At 37.8% G+C, this 14,837-nt stretch overlaps 2 protein-coding genes across 2 annotated transcripts; one reads left to right on the forward strand and one right to left on the reverse strand.

Annotated features, from left to right (window-relative positions):
- Window positions 1–500: 500 nt before the first annotated feature.
- On the reverse strand, window positions 501–4,244 carry LOC147863009 (pentatricopeptide repeat-containing protein At2g03380, mitochondrial-like). Its single transcript, XM_087321220.1, has one exon. The coding sequence runs from the start codon at window positions 4,155–4,157 to the stop codon at window positions 1,140–1,142; it is 3,018 nt and encodes a 1,005-aa protein (XP_087177346.1). The 5' UTR covers window positions 4,158–4,244; the 3' UTR covers window positions 501–1,139.
- A 5,927-nt stretch (window positions 4,245–10,171) lies between these two features.
- On the forward strand, window positions 10,172–14,639 carry LOC147863010 (ubiquitin-conjugating enzyme E2-17 kDa-like). The gene is made up of 4 exons (XM_087321209.1): window positions 10,172–10,345; window positions 11,292–11,419; window positions 14,040–14,144; window positions 14,233–14,639. Exons 1-4 carry the CDS (start codon window positions 10,276–10,278, stop codon window positions 14,374–14,376), a joined length of 447 nt encoding a protein of 148 aa, XP_087177335.1. The 5' UTR covers window positions 10,172–10,275; the 3' UTR covers window positions 14,377–14,639.
- The last annotated feature ends 198 nt before the right edge of the window (window positions 14,640–14,837 follow it).

Raw genomic sequence — 14,837 nt, forward strand, 5'->3', positions numbered from 1 at the left:
CTCAACACCCTTGTCATCAATTGATAAAGGAAATTATCTCCCGCCATCACTGGTGCTTCCCTCGCTTTGGAGATTTCTCCATTCTAGATCGACCTACACCAGAGATCTTTCGAAGAAGAAAGTTATAACATATCTAACTTGAGAATTTCAGATGTGTCAAAAACCAAATTCTCTAGTCTCTTTCTATCTTAATTACTTTTATATTTACTTACCAATTTTTATTTTATTTTGATTTGTTGTTCTCAAAGACGATAACACTTGCGATATAATCTCTTGTTTGGTCATCTAGGCCAATTCGGCCTCTTAAAAGACGTCAATATCTGTTTCTTTCTTTCTTTCTGATATCATTGTGGTCACTAAATTTTAAAACTTCATCAAGGGGATTGGCCGAATATGTTTTGGGAGTGATAGTGTGGATAATGACTTTGTTTCACCTTACCTTGGGATTGTAAAAAGGGTGTAAATTAGCACTGCAAATAGACATATGTGGAACAATGTCATCATACCAATTTTGTGAAATGCCTCTTGCCATTTCTCAACATCTTTAATTCAGGAGCCAAGCTAATTTCATCAATGATCTCTTGAAAGATAATTTGGAGGTCTCTCTTGTCCATATTGATCTTCAACAATCCTTTATTGATGTTTGTCTGCTGCAAATAGCTTCAAGTCCTCCATCTCTTCCAATTTTTTCTGCTTTTCAAGGGGTTGGAGTTGAAATCCCAACCTGTGGCTTACAAACCTATGGCCAAATCCAGTATGGCGACTTCAAAGTAATTCCAATGTCATTTGTTGAGCATTCATAAAACTGTTGTACAAGTACAGCGTTGTAACTACACTGGAGGAGTTGATCAGGTTATAGATACACTAATATGTTCATAGAAGCTGGCCACACTCGGGAAGTGGCTAGAATTCCTGGAAAGGCATTCTCCCGTATTCAAGTCTCCTTTCTGGAAAAAAAACTGTGTGAAATGCGCATATATTAAATATACCACACAATATTAGACATTTGTGACTTCATCACATGAAATATTTATCAGGCTCCACATTTGATGGATCCTAACAACCAAATCAATACCTCATGCTTGGGCATACATTTACAAGGCTTTGTTGCTTGGATCTGCATAAATTTCTGTTTGTCCTTAATCCCCCTCAGAACCATCTACATAGAGGTTGGACATGATTGCAAATGATGCAGATTGGATGCCATCCAAGGTAACTAATTTCTCAAAGACTTGTTTCCCAAGCTTTATGTTACCCCATTTGGAGCAAGCACTCAGAATGGTATTCAACAATACATCATCAGGTTGAATAGGCATTGAATTTATCAGCTCCACAGCTTCTTCAAGGCGTCCAGCACGACCCAGGAGGTCAAGCATACAACTATAATGCTGTATTGATGGACTTAAACCATAAACTTTACTCATCGCCTTAAAGTAGATCTGCCCTTTTTGTACTAACCCAGCATGGTTGCATACTGAAAGAACATTGAGAAAGGTTCCCTCGTTTGGTTTTACTTTCTGATTGAGCATCATCTCAAAAGTGTCAATGACACGTTCAATTTCACCTTGGCGAGCATAGCCCATAATTAGGGCATTCCACATAGCCAAGTCCTTATTGGGCATTGCATTAAATACATTTTGGGCATCAAACATGCATCCACAATTGCAATACATGTTAAGAAGAGCTGTAGATTCATGAACAAGATGAATTAAATTGGTTTCTGATTGAGTCAGACACATTTGTATGTGCACATATTTTCCTCTATTCAAGGAAACTTTGGTGCTGCATGCTTTTAGAACACTTAGAAAGGTTACATTATCTGGTAGGACGCCTTGTTCTTGCATCGTTAAAAATGTCCTAAAAGATTTATCGCTGTCTACTTGTCCAGCATATCCTAGGATTACAGCATTCCATGAGAGAAGATCTGGAAACACGGCCTGTAGCTGCATCTGATAGAAACAATTCATTGCTTCAGCGCAAAAACCTTGCTCAGCATACCCAGAAATAAGTGATGTCCATGAGACCAAGCTCTGGATAGGCAATTTATTAAAAATATACAGTGCTTCAGCAAGTAAGCCACATTTTGCATACATATCCAGTAGCGTATTGCTCAAGAATATATCTTCTTCAAAATTCCTTGCAATTATCTGCGCATGCAGCTGACTGCCAAGGTTTATGTCTTTAACAATGGCACAAGCTTTCAAGCAGCATACTAATGTCACCATGTCTGGTGATAAACCCTGTCTTTCCATGCAGTCAAAACATTCTAATACTTGCTCTCCAAGTCCTTCTTCAGAAAAACCAGCCATTAGAGCATTCCAAGATGCTTTTTCCGGAGAAGGCAATGTGTCTAGAACCTCTGTTGCTTCTCCAAAAGAGCAACATTTTGCATACATATAAATGAGAGCATTTATAACAAAAAGATCATATTCAAATCCTTTCTTTGTAACATCCATATGCACTTTCTGGCCTCTTTGTATAACTTTCAAGCTGCTAACTGCCTTGAGGCAACAAACTGATGTAAATGCATCTTGATAAACACCTTCTGATTCCATCTTTTCAATATGGTGCAATACAATTTCACCAAACCCTTGATCTGCATACCCTCCAAGCAACGCATTCCACAATACAGTGTCATGGCTTGGCAAACCATCGAAGATTTCTTGTGCTTCTACAAGCAAACCACATTTTGCATACATGTCCAGTAGGGCGCTACCCACGAAGGCATCTACTTCAAATCCCTCTCGGATAATCTCTTCATGTATTCGCCATCCTTTGTTTATGTCCATCAAGCTCCCACATGCTTTTAAGCAATAAAGAAACATTACAGCATCTAGGGGAACCCCCTCAACTCTCATTCTCTCAGCACATTCAAGAGCTTCATCATTAAATCCGTTTTCAGTATAGCCCCCAAGCAAGACCGTCCATGAAACTGCATCTTGTTGTGCAAGGTTGTTGAAGATTCCTTGAGCATCTGTTAGGAAGCCATTTTTTGCATACATATCTATCAAAGCATTTGAAAGACATAGATCATGTTCATACCCCCCTTTGATAACTTGAGCATGTATCTCCTGACCTTGATCTATGTCTCCCATGTTACCGCATGCCTTTAGTATAAAAAGAAGCGTAATTGCATCAGGTGGGACACCCTCCACTTGCATTTGCTTCAAGCAAGATAGGGCCTCCTCTTCCATTCCATGGTTAGTATACCCAGCAATAAGAGCTGTCCAAGAGACAACATCTTTTCTGATAAGCTCATCAAACACTCCTTGTGCTTCTACGAGTGCACCACATTTAGCATACATATCTACTAAGGTACTACCAACTGAACAATCATTCTCAAGCCCTTCTTGGGCTATTTCAGCATGCAATTCTTCACCTGAGAATAGATCTTCAACAATAGCACAAGCTTTTAGGGTCGAGAAATATGTAACTTCATTTGGATATATACCCTCTGATACCATTCTATGGAAAGAAAGTATAGCTTCTTCTCCAAAGCCATTATCGGTATATCCTGAGATGAGGGCAGTCCATGAAACAACATTCCGATCAGGCATAGCTTCGAACACTTTGCATGCATCGACAAGTAGACCACATTTTGCATACATTGTAACCAAAGAGCTTCCAATATGTACGTCAGACTCACATTCTTGTTTAGCAACAAGGAGGTGCAATTCTCGGCCTTTCTTCAGAGACCTGAGACTTGAACATGCTTTCAAGAGGGCAATGAAAGTATATTTGCTCGGGCATACAAGCTCATCTTGCATCCTTTTGTATAGAGTAAAGGCATGTTGGAATTCTTTTCTTTGGATGAACCCTTGTATAAGAGAAGTCCAAGAGCACTCTTGGCCATAACCAAGCCTATACAAAGCTTGATGGGCATCATTTAGATGCCCACAATCTATGAACACTGGGACAAGAAGATTCCCAATGACTTCATGGGTATCTAGTCCCATGCCACATATATGTAAATGCAAATCTCTCAATTTCTCTCCACTCTTCACCTCTCGGCATCTCTGCAAACGGAACAGAAAGTTGTCTATTGCATGGTGGTGCTCAGTGATGTAGTGGGATGAAGGAAAGGTATGTCCATGGAAGGTAGCCTCTTTTTGCTGAGTCAAGACAAAGGTGTGTGAAAGGAGAGATTCCATGGCCATGTACAGAGCACATACACATCATCGTAAGGGAGAACAGGGCGGCAGCAGCAGCAGCATCCCCTGTTTTTTTCCAACATATGAGATATGTACATATACATACATATCTAGTACATCACTATTTTCTTTTCAACTCATTAAAATCATTGGGCATACATATACTGTATACATATACATTCAATTTATATCATTATGGGCTACATGCACTCAACGTTCAGCATTATTATATAGATAATAGGATATATATATATATATATATATATAATTGGGTACGAGATTTACCTTACGCTTGCCCATATCTCATCTAGGGGGCTCATCATTTCGCTGAAGTTCTATTTTGTATACATCATATCTGTCATTGGTTTTGACAACCCATCATTGCACATGATTTTGTCTATTCTTAAGCTATATGGTTTGATAGAGATCATATGACTTAGCTCGGTTGTATGTTATTTGTTTAGAGTTTATAATGGTCTCATATCACTAATCTTGGGTTGCCCATGATTGGTGTAGATATATGTTCTTGTGGCTCAATATGAGTAACCTTGGGTTTGCCCATGATCTTTAGTTTAGGGTTATCTTAACATGATGACTTGATAGAATAAGCTTGAAGCTTACCATAATCCCATCTAGAGTTATGTTATAATTATTCATGTAGAAGTTCTATAGAGAATAGCAATGCAACATAATAGAGATAATAAAAGTTCTATGTAGAATAGGATTTTCATCATCCACGACGAGGCCAAATTTGACCCATGGGACCAAATAAAGATACATATTGCATGTGACTCAAAGTTATTAAGAGCAAGGAAATTAAACTTGTTGATGTGTATTTGGTATTAGCTTTAGAGTTTGCTTAGTTGGTTCATTAGTATTTGTTAGTATTCTTAGGGGCGTATTGACACCCACTTCAACTTGACTCTCCAAATATAAAGTAGACTATTTCCTAGCCTCGTATATTAGATTCTAGGTTTAATTAGGTAAGATTGACTAGAACAATGTCAGGTAAGCCCACTAAAGTTATTGACATTGGCACCACTATTGGGGATTAGGACAATGCTCAAAGCCTTCACTTGAGTTTTTGTTAACACGTGTATTAAACGAATGCCTGGAAGTGTGCAGAAAGACTTATTAGAAAGAGAAATCAAGGAGCTCTCTATAACCATTTTTTAACGTAAAAACGCATAGGTTTAACTCCATAGTATGCTTAAGGACCCTCCACATACACGTAATCACATGATTATAGCTTTGTAATAACTTATCAACTCAAGAAAACGAAGGATATGCTTTTTAATGCATGGAATGAGATTGAGAAAATTCAAAACATGTTTTTAAAGAGGCAATTAGGAGTTAAATGCACTACCTCTTACCAGGTTATGCTCTTGGAAACCAGTGTTTGACCCATAGAACTATTGGCACTCCAAAGAGTATATAAATACATCACAAAAGTCAAGAATATGCCGAATCATCGATTACCACATCTTGCTTGGAATGTTAGATGTAAGCTACAAAAGCATCATAAAAGTAAGATTGTCTCATTCAGTTGGGTTGTTGACATAAGGAAATCGTTTAGAAGATGGGGTTTGGATGATCTTTTAGAGCTTTCGGGGCAATGCTATGCAGTATGTAATGATTGAGGAAAGGTTGGTGGAATCATTAAGGATGAAGTGGGAAGATGATAAGAGGACAAAGCTAGAATACTACATTGCAAATGTCAACCCTGAATGTTGGTCTCAATATAAAGCAAGAATGTCTATTGATCATATCCAACCTTATCTCATTACCAATATGAGTAGTAATGCTCGTAGAGCCCTTACACTACTTTGCACTCGATCTCACAAGTTAGGTATTGAAGTTGCCTCATGGTATCAAAATGTAACTAATTTGAAGACATGCAAAGTATGCAATGAAGGCATGGTAGAGGATAAATGTCACTTGCTCTTCACATGCTCGACCTATAGTGTTATTCATTCAAGACATGCTGACATACTAAGAGGGAGTGATAACTTAAGTGCCACACTTAAGACACCACTAAGAAGGTTGACCTCATATATGTATGCTTTATTCACACATAGAGACTTTGTGCTTCAATGTATGAATACCCCTTCTTAGGAAGGAGACACATATCAAGAACACATGTATACTTTGGTCTCATAGGTCAAATTTGGCCTCTTTATAGACAATAAATATTCTAATTCTAATTGTAATAATCCATGCTTCAACTAAGGTTTTCCCATTCTTTGCAAACTATGGATTTCACCCTCATTTCAGCATTTCCATTCCTGCAAGTTCGGCCAATCCTTCGGTAGAGACACATGCCCACACTTTACACAATTTCCATCATGACCTCTCCCTAGAGCTCCATATCGTTGGCGACTAGTATAAAGATCAGGCTAATCGACATCGCTTGGCCACACCTACATTTGTAGTCGGGGATATGGTTTGGTAGTTATGTCGCCACACCACCACCACACGTCCCTACGCAAAATTGGACTACAAAAAGCTAGGCCCCTTTCGTATCAACCAAGTTGCCTTCCGGTTAGCACTTCCACCAACATTCAAGATTCACAATGTTTTTCATGTTTCCCTCCTTGAAATCTACCATCCTTCTCGAATTTCGAGACGACAACCTCCTCCACCGCCACCTGTGGAATTACTGACAAGGGAGGAATACAAGGTTGACCAGCTCCTCGACTCCGCTATCATCATCAACAACTCTAATATTTAGTCTTATGGAAAGGATACCCCATTTCAGACGCCCCATGGGAACCAGTTACACATTTACAAAATGCTCCAAAGGCCATTTGTCAAGAGTTTCATCAACAATACCCACATAAACCGACTGCAAGTCCTGGGAGGCAGCATCAGAGGGGGGATAATGTCATAGACAAGATGCCACGATGGAATGTAAGGGGTTGAACCCATGACCTCTTAGTCTTATTGGGCAACCTTACCAATTGAGCTACATCCATCTAAGTTTGTATTGTATAATATTCAACTTATTATATTATAGATTAATCACTAGAACTTTCAAGAAACTTCTAGAGAATGCATCTTCATGCACTCTCTAGAAGTTTCCTAGCTTACATGCATACCTCCAAATTCTTGTATAAATACTTGGGTGCACCTTGATTACAATCAAGGTGAACAACACCAATTACGGAAGCATAATATATGTTCTTGTTCTCTTGTCTCTCTCTCTCTCTCTCTCTCTCTCTCTCTCTCTCTCTCTCTCTCTCTCTCTCTCTCTCTCTCTCTCAGCATTTGGCCTCGTCTGTGATAGTTGGAGGTGCTTGTCGGGCACAATGTCGTCATCGAGTTCGCTCTATGCCGCATCATGAACATTTCGCCACGATCGTCGTAGTCAGATTTTGAGGCGTAGTTGGTGAATTGTCATCTTGTGAAGGCCGACTCACTCTTCTTCTTCCGACACTTTGCCTCGTAGTGGCTGAATTTACCACAATATCCTCACTGGACGGAGTTGTTTTGTCGGCTGGTCTGGCATGATTGCTCCCCCTTCTTCCAGACACTCCGCCTCACGCATTTGAAACGGCTTGCCGGTAGTAGAAGTTGTGTTCTTGGGGTTGTTCTTGGTTGTGTCGGTCTTGGTTGAATTGGCCTCTTCTTCCACGACCTTGTCCTCTTCCTCCATCGAAATTCGAATAGAGCATGTGTCCTTCTTGCACATTGCTTCTTGTCTGAACGTGATTTTTTTTTACCAGCAGCATCGACTAGAGATCGAAGGAGGGAGAGTTCTCCCTCGCGAGGACGGTTGACCTTATTGCACCGAACCGAGACGCTAGGCCACCGAGGCATATCTGTACCATTTCATCATCGTCGATGCTGACATTGATGGACCCAAGGGCCTCACACAACTCCTTGATCTTTAAGGTGTAGATGATGATCGACATGTCCCTCTATGCAACCGTGTTGCCCGCTAAAATTCTCTTGAGGTTCCCCCACACCTCCTTTGGCGTTTTGGCCTCTCGGATGTAGCCGAGCATGTGATCATGAACGCATGATGCAAGGTAGTACAACACACAACTCGCCGCTTGCTCCCAAGTTGGGTAGTTGGCATGTGTTGGGTTGGGTTGTGTTTCTTGTGCTCCTTCAACATAACTCCAATACCCTTGGGCGACAAGGTATTGGTGCGTCTTGTACTCCCAAGACACAAAGTTATTTCTGTCAAGTTTCTCGATGGGAAGAGCAATTCCCATCTAAGTATTCATGTTGACTGATTGGTATGGTGCGAGTTTTCTTCTTCTTCTTCTCTTGATACGAATTGTGCAGGTTGTTGCTACAACGATTGGCCAGTTCTCCGTGAACGTAGGCTTAGACACAACACATGTGGATGGGCTTGGATAAGGCTACAAAGCGCTCTGATATCATGTAAATAATCATGAGTGATTCTGTGCAGTGGAAGGTGTGTGTATATATATAGAGAGAAATAGAGTTATACAAAAAACAAGAAAAACTGTATTAACGAGAATAAGAATGCACCAACAATTACAAGGAGGACAAAGTTGCTTATGTAGTCACCTTCTCTCTATACAACCACCACTTACTAAAGAGAGGTGTAGAGTTAACTACACTAAATATGTGTCATAGAACTTGACACACTAGTTACTATATTAGGAGGTGGGGTGTTCACACACTTGAGTATACTAAGGTGTGTTCCCACACTAGGGAAGTTGAGTTTGATTCTCAACACCTCTTTTACAAAATGTTTGTCCCTCTTTCACATTGAGGTAGCAATTTGGCCTATAGCTCTAGAACAAGGTTTTTTCTATTCCTCTTTTTTGCTTGTCTTATGTTTATTCTTTAGTATCTTTGCCAATGTTAGTGTCTTCGTGAGTGATGTGTTGTGATATCTATATCAAGGGCTTAACAATACCCATAAATTTAAGTATGGCCCTATATCATGTATGTTGACATATGAGAAGACATGTGACTTGAGGTTCCCTCCGATCATTGATGGAATGAGTGTGCCACTCCCCACTTAGAAACAAGAATGAGGTCTTATTATGTATTGATAAAAATATGCAGCAATGGAGAAATTAAATGTTGGGTTCTTAAGAAATATCTATTTGGCACATTGGTAACACCCGTGCTTCTCTTTAGGATAGAAAAATGAGGTAATAACATCCCTATGTTTACTTGGAAAAAGTTTGAAAATATCCAAAAGCATTTTTATTATGACGTTTTTTCTAGTCAAGCCACAAATGCTCATATTTTTTGAGAGCAAGAAGTGGTGATTGAGTACATTCTTAAGGGTTAAAAATACTTCATATCGACTTCTTATAATCACATGGGAAGCAATTAAAAATATTCAAAAGACACAAAACAAAACTTTGGGTTCTTATGGAATCCAAGATATGAAGAAATGTGTTTGGGAAATGGGATGTGTCACATTTGCTTCATAATGCATCAACAAATCCCTTCGAGAATAAGGCTTTTATGAGAACCAATGCATTGTAACTCGGGAAGGATGTGGGAGGCTCACATTTCACACATTATATTGCAAATGTTGCACCGAACTACGGAACCATCTTCTTCACAGAATAAAGAAACCACACTCATCGATAAATTCTAGAGCCCATCCCTCTACCCTTCATCCACACCTCTGCTTACAACACAACTTAAGTCACCTTCTCTTTCAATGTGAGACTGAGGGTCAGGGCACAAGCGAGGAGACATGCACATTTTGCCCTAAACAAAAGTATCACCGTTTGTTACAATGCTATCTGACTGACTTTGATCGCATTCAGCTATGCTTGTTCCACACATCTTTGAACCAACCCAATGTTGGTACCGACACACTCGGACTCTCCGACACTACACACTCACACTCACTCTGTATTAGTGAAGTTTTCTAAACCATAGAGAGAGTTAGTTCACTATGTATATACATAAATACTCACTCTATTGAGTGGGAAGACATACCTACACCTTCACTTTGGCTCTCTCAGATTTTGCTCTCTCTCTCTCTCTCTCTCTCTATTAATCTCATTGTTACCCTTTTCTTCTCACTGCATCCTGTTTCTCTTCTTCTTCTTCTTCTTCTTCTTCTTCCGATTGCTTCAACAGGTTCTCTGTGTCTTTTGCATCTCCTTCCTCAGCTATGGCATCCAAGCGAATCCTCAAGGAACTCAAGGACCTAGAGAAGGATCCCCCAACTTCTTGTAGTGCAGGTTTTCATCCTCTCTCTCTCTCTCTGCGTGTTTTTTGTGTCTGCTTCTCTTCATGTTAATCTATGATTATTTTGCCTAGGTGTGGATGAGAATCTAGGGTTTCGTTAAAGCACCGAAAAAGATCTAAGGATTCTCATTCCCTTTTCACCAGAAGCTAAAGTTTCACCACACGGAAACTTTTGAGGTTTCTGGTTTAAGAATCTACGGGTGGGTTTGTTATCACAAACATTGAGAAATGTGTAGGGTTTCTGTTTTTAGAAAGGGGGACTTGCATATTGAAAAATCTAAGGTTTCATTAACATACTCAGAAATGTAGAGGGTTTCTGCTTTAATTCATTTCTAGGGCTTCTTTTGTAAGAAAGGAATACGGAAGTGCATATATTTCGTAATGCACAAAATTTGTATTCCAAGGTTGTATGAACTGTAAATATTATTCAATATCAGAAGGTTCCAAGGTTTCTGCTTTCAGAGAAAGTGTTGCTTCATGTGTGACACACCCATACACACCGAAAGAAATGTTCACATACATATACATAGAAAAATGTTTTTGGCCTTCTTGTATAAGAAAGGGGTTTGGCGCAGCACCTAGTGCATGCAGATGTTTTCCATAATGCAGAAAGCTTATGTTTCAAGACTTCATGGAATGTACGTATCTTTCATAATGCACTAGCTTGTATGCCAAGCTTCCATGGAATTTACATATCTGAATGCATGGAGGTTGTATGTCTATCGGAATGCATAGAGCCTGGAATTTACATATCAATCAGAATGAATAGAGCTTGTATACCAAGATTCCATGGAATTTACATATGTGTCGGAATGCATAGAGCTCTCCATTGTGGAACAAGTCTAAAGGATTATTTTGCATAAGAGTTTCTTTTGTAAAATTCTATTCCATGAAGTAACAAGTCTAAAGATGTTCTTTTTTCTTTTGTTTTGCGGAAAGGCCCTGTTGCGGATGATATGTTCAACTGGCAAGCGACAATTATGGGACCAGTCGATAGTCCATATGCAGGGGGTGTGTTTCTTGTTTCTATTCACTTCCCTCCAGACTATCCTTTCAAGCCTCCAAAGGTAGATGCAGATCTATTGCCATCAAAAGGATTGTGTTTGGTATATTCAATGTATTGGGTCATATAGTAATTGCCTGATGTTTCTAAATTAGTCCAACTTTGTATTCTTCACCATAAACCATATATCCCAGGTAGTTTGTATTCAAATTCGCTCCCTTTCAGACTGTCCCTCCAAGACTCCAAAGGTAGATTTATATCTAGGGAAAAGTACCAGGATACCCCTGGAAGTTCGTCTATTTACCATAATGCCCCTGGAAGTTCCAAATTTACCAAACTACCCCTATGTCCAAAAAATTACACTTTATAAAGTAATTATACACTCAAATCTACAAGCCCTATTTACCAAAAATGGAAGAGATGAACCTGAACTAGCCCTATTTACCAAAGATTTGAGTGTATAATTACTTTATAAAGTGTAATTTTTTGGACATAGGGGTAATTTGGTAAATTTGGAACTTTCAGGGGCATTCTGGTAAATAGATGAACTTCCAGGGGTATCCTGGTACTTTTCCCTTATATCTATTACCATTGAAATGATTGTGTTTTTGCTATATTGAATGTATTTAGTCATATTGATGAATGCTTTATCATGTGAATTGTATTTGTCACAGTTATTATGTTTTCTTGTAGATGTATTTGTATCATTTTCTCTCTTAAGAATAAAGTTCATGTGTTAGTATTAGCAATGGGCATGGTTTCGGCTCAAACCGATCCGAACGGTTAAGCCATTGTTTAACGGTTTATTGGTTCCAAAAATTTTTAATGGTTTGGTTTGGATTTTTGATAAACGGTTCGGTTCGGTTCTAAAACTTGGGTTTATAGGTTTTTGGTTAACTTTTTTTTTACCTTAATAGTTTATTAATTTAATGGTTTTATATTGATTTAATTAATTAAACTTAAATGTTTATTTAATTTAATGGTTCAATTAAAGTTTCTTTTATTGATTTAATAAATTTAGCTTAAATGCTTATTTAATTTAATGTATTTTTGTTTATTTAGATGTTTAATTAGTTTGATTCATAGTATGAACCATACGTGCATTCACATTCGTGAATGTTTCAATCATTCGCATAAGAAAAACACCCTCAAAGAATGATAAATACCATACTTTTGGATTAACTATTTATTATGAGGTAAATAAGCCTAAAAAGTGAAAAAAAACAAAAAAAAACAAAAAAAAACATTAAAAAATTGGGAAAAAGCAACAAAAAAAACACAAGAATGTTTGAATATCATTCGCATTCGTTTTCCAACGTAGGAAACGAATGTTATGCTAGACGAACACAAATTTTACGTACTATGGTTTGATTTAAAGGTTAGGTTAAATTTTTTTATTAAATGGTTCGGTTTGGTTTCGACTTTTCCCTAAACGGTTTGGTTTGGTTTTTGTTTTATATAAACGGTTCGGTTCAAACCGAACCGAACCGAAACCAAACTGTGCCCATTGCTAATTAGTATCACAAGGATTTTATTTGGTATAGTTACTATCTTCTCTCTATATCTAGAGATATTCCTGCTTGGAGGATTGTATTGTGGTGTAGTTGTTATGTTTTCTTTAGATGTAGATATATTACTGCAATCTAAGAGCAAACTTGTAGCTTGTGATGATTGTATTCTGATGTTATTTCTTTTATATTCTTTTGATACATATATAGATGCTTCACATGTTTTTCTAGAGAGACTAGTTAGTAGGACTGTAAGTTGATTTAATACTTATGTTTTCATTAAGTGTAGATGAAAATATAGTATTGTGTTTGTGAGTTGTTTTATGATGATTGTATTTTATTTTTATTATGTTTTCTTGAGATGTAGGTCTAGATATTTATTAGAATCTTATCTGGTTTAGTTATTACATTCTCTTTAGATCTAAAGTTGCTACTGCTTGTAGTGTAGTTATTATGTTCTCTTTAGATGTGGATTTATCATTGCTTCCATCTAGGAGAGAACTTGTAAGTTTTTGTAATTATTGTATTTGATATAGTTTCTTTTCTTTTCTCTTCAGATGCATCTATAGTCGTTTTACATGTTTCTCTAGAGAGACTAGTTAGTAAGATTGTAATTTGATGTCATAACTATGTTTTCGTTTAAGTGTAGACATAGATATAGTATTGTGTTTGAGAGTCGTTTTACGAGGATTGTGTTCGATTTTTATTATGTTTTCTTGAGATGTAGGTATAGAAAACTGTTCTGTGGTGTTTTGAATATGTTCAGGTTTCCTGAATCTTGATGACATCTGTAATGATTAATTATGAAGAATTTCATAAATCAGTATACATCTAATTTAGGCTTAAATCCCTTAAAGGGCACATCTGACTTCAATATTGGACTTGAAAAGATAAAATCTCTGTAAAGAGCTATTAGATACCTCCTGGAGTAAGTCCCACCTCTTCCAGCAGTTACACATGGAATTTAAGTACTACCCATTAAGAGATTAAAGCTATAATATTGTGGCCTTCCACCTTTTTATTAATTGATTGATTTCCTGTATACTTCTGTGCGATTAATATTAAAGTTCCGTTTTTGAGTGCTGTTTGACAATTGTTATCTATAGGGAGGTCCTTCCTTTTCAAGGATATATCGAGCAAGCAACTGAACTGGTAGCGCCACAATGTTTTTTGCAGGTTTCTTTCCGAACGAAGGTGTTTCATCCAAATATTAATAGCAATGGTAGTATCTGTTTGGATATTTTAAAAGAGCAATGGAGCCCGGCACTTACGATCTCCAAGGTACCATAATTTCAAGCTTAGCCTTATAGTAAGGAATAGAAAACGTTGTTCCACGATTTATAGTTGGCTGTAATTATGTTGATTGCAGGTTCTGCTCTCTATATGCTCATTATTAACAGATCCAAACCCTGATGATCCTCTTGTTCCTGAGATTGCAAATATGTATAAGACAGATAGGGCAAAGTATGATGGGACTGCAAGGAATTGGACTCAGAAATATGCTATGGGGTGATCTTGCTATGCAGAGCTAAAACTAATGCTATTTTCGCTATTTCCATGAATACCTACAAATATACATATGCTTGTAATGGTTGTTTTTCACTCTTCAAATCAAAGCATTCAGTAACTGGCTATCTTTTCTGGTTCAAAACTGTGTATATTCATTTGAGTTGCATGGTGCATGTGCAAAAGTGCAATTGGTGTGACATGAAATCACCATATTGTAGCAGCTAAGTTTTTCTAATATGAGAAGGGAAGGTTCTGGTTATCGTGGAATGGAGTATCTGGTGCTTTTCTTCTCTTGCATTAATGAACGGATGCATAAAAATTCCTGTTTTGTTTTAAAATGCGAAAGGACTTTTATGAATAATGATTTGTTTGTCACATTCGTATGAAAGGTGGCAGTTCTCACACTTCTTTGGACATTGAACATATTTGTATAAAATGTTATGTTTTTATAAAGCAGCACTTGGC

The sequence above is a fragment of the Azolla caroliniana genome, unplaced genomic scaffold (assembly GCF_043228905.1).
Source record: "Azolla caroliniana isolate FFs.n. ecotype wild unplaced genomic scaffold, voAzoCaro1.0.p SCAF_6, whole genome shotgun sequence".
Taxonomy (NCBI): Eukaryota; Viridiplantae; Streptophyta; class Polypodiopsida; order Salviniales; family Salviniaceae; genus Azolla; species Azolla caroliniana.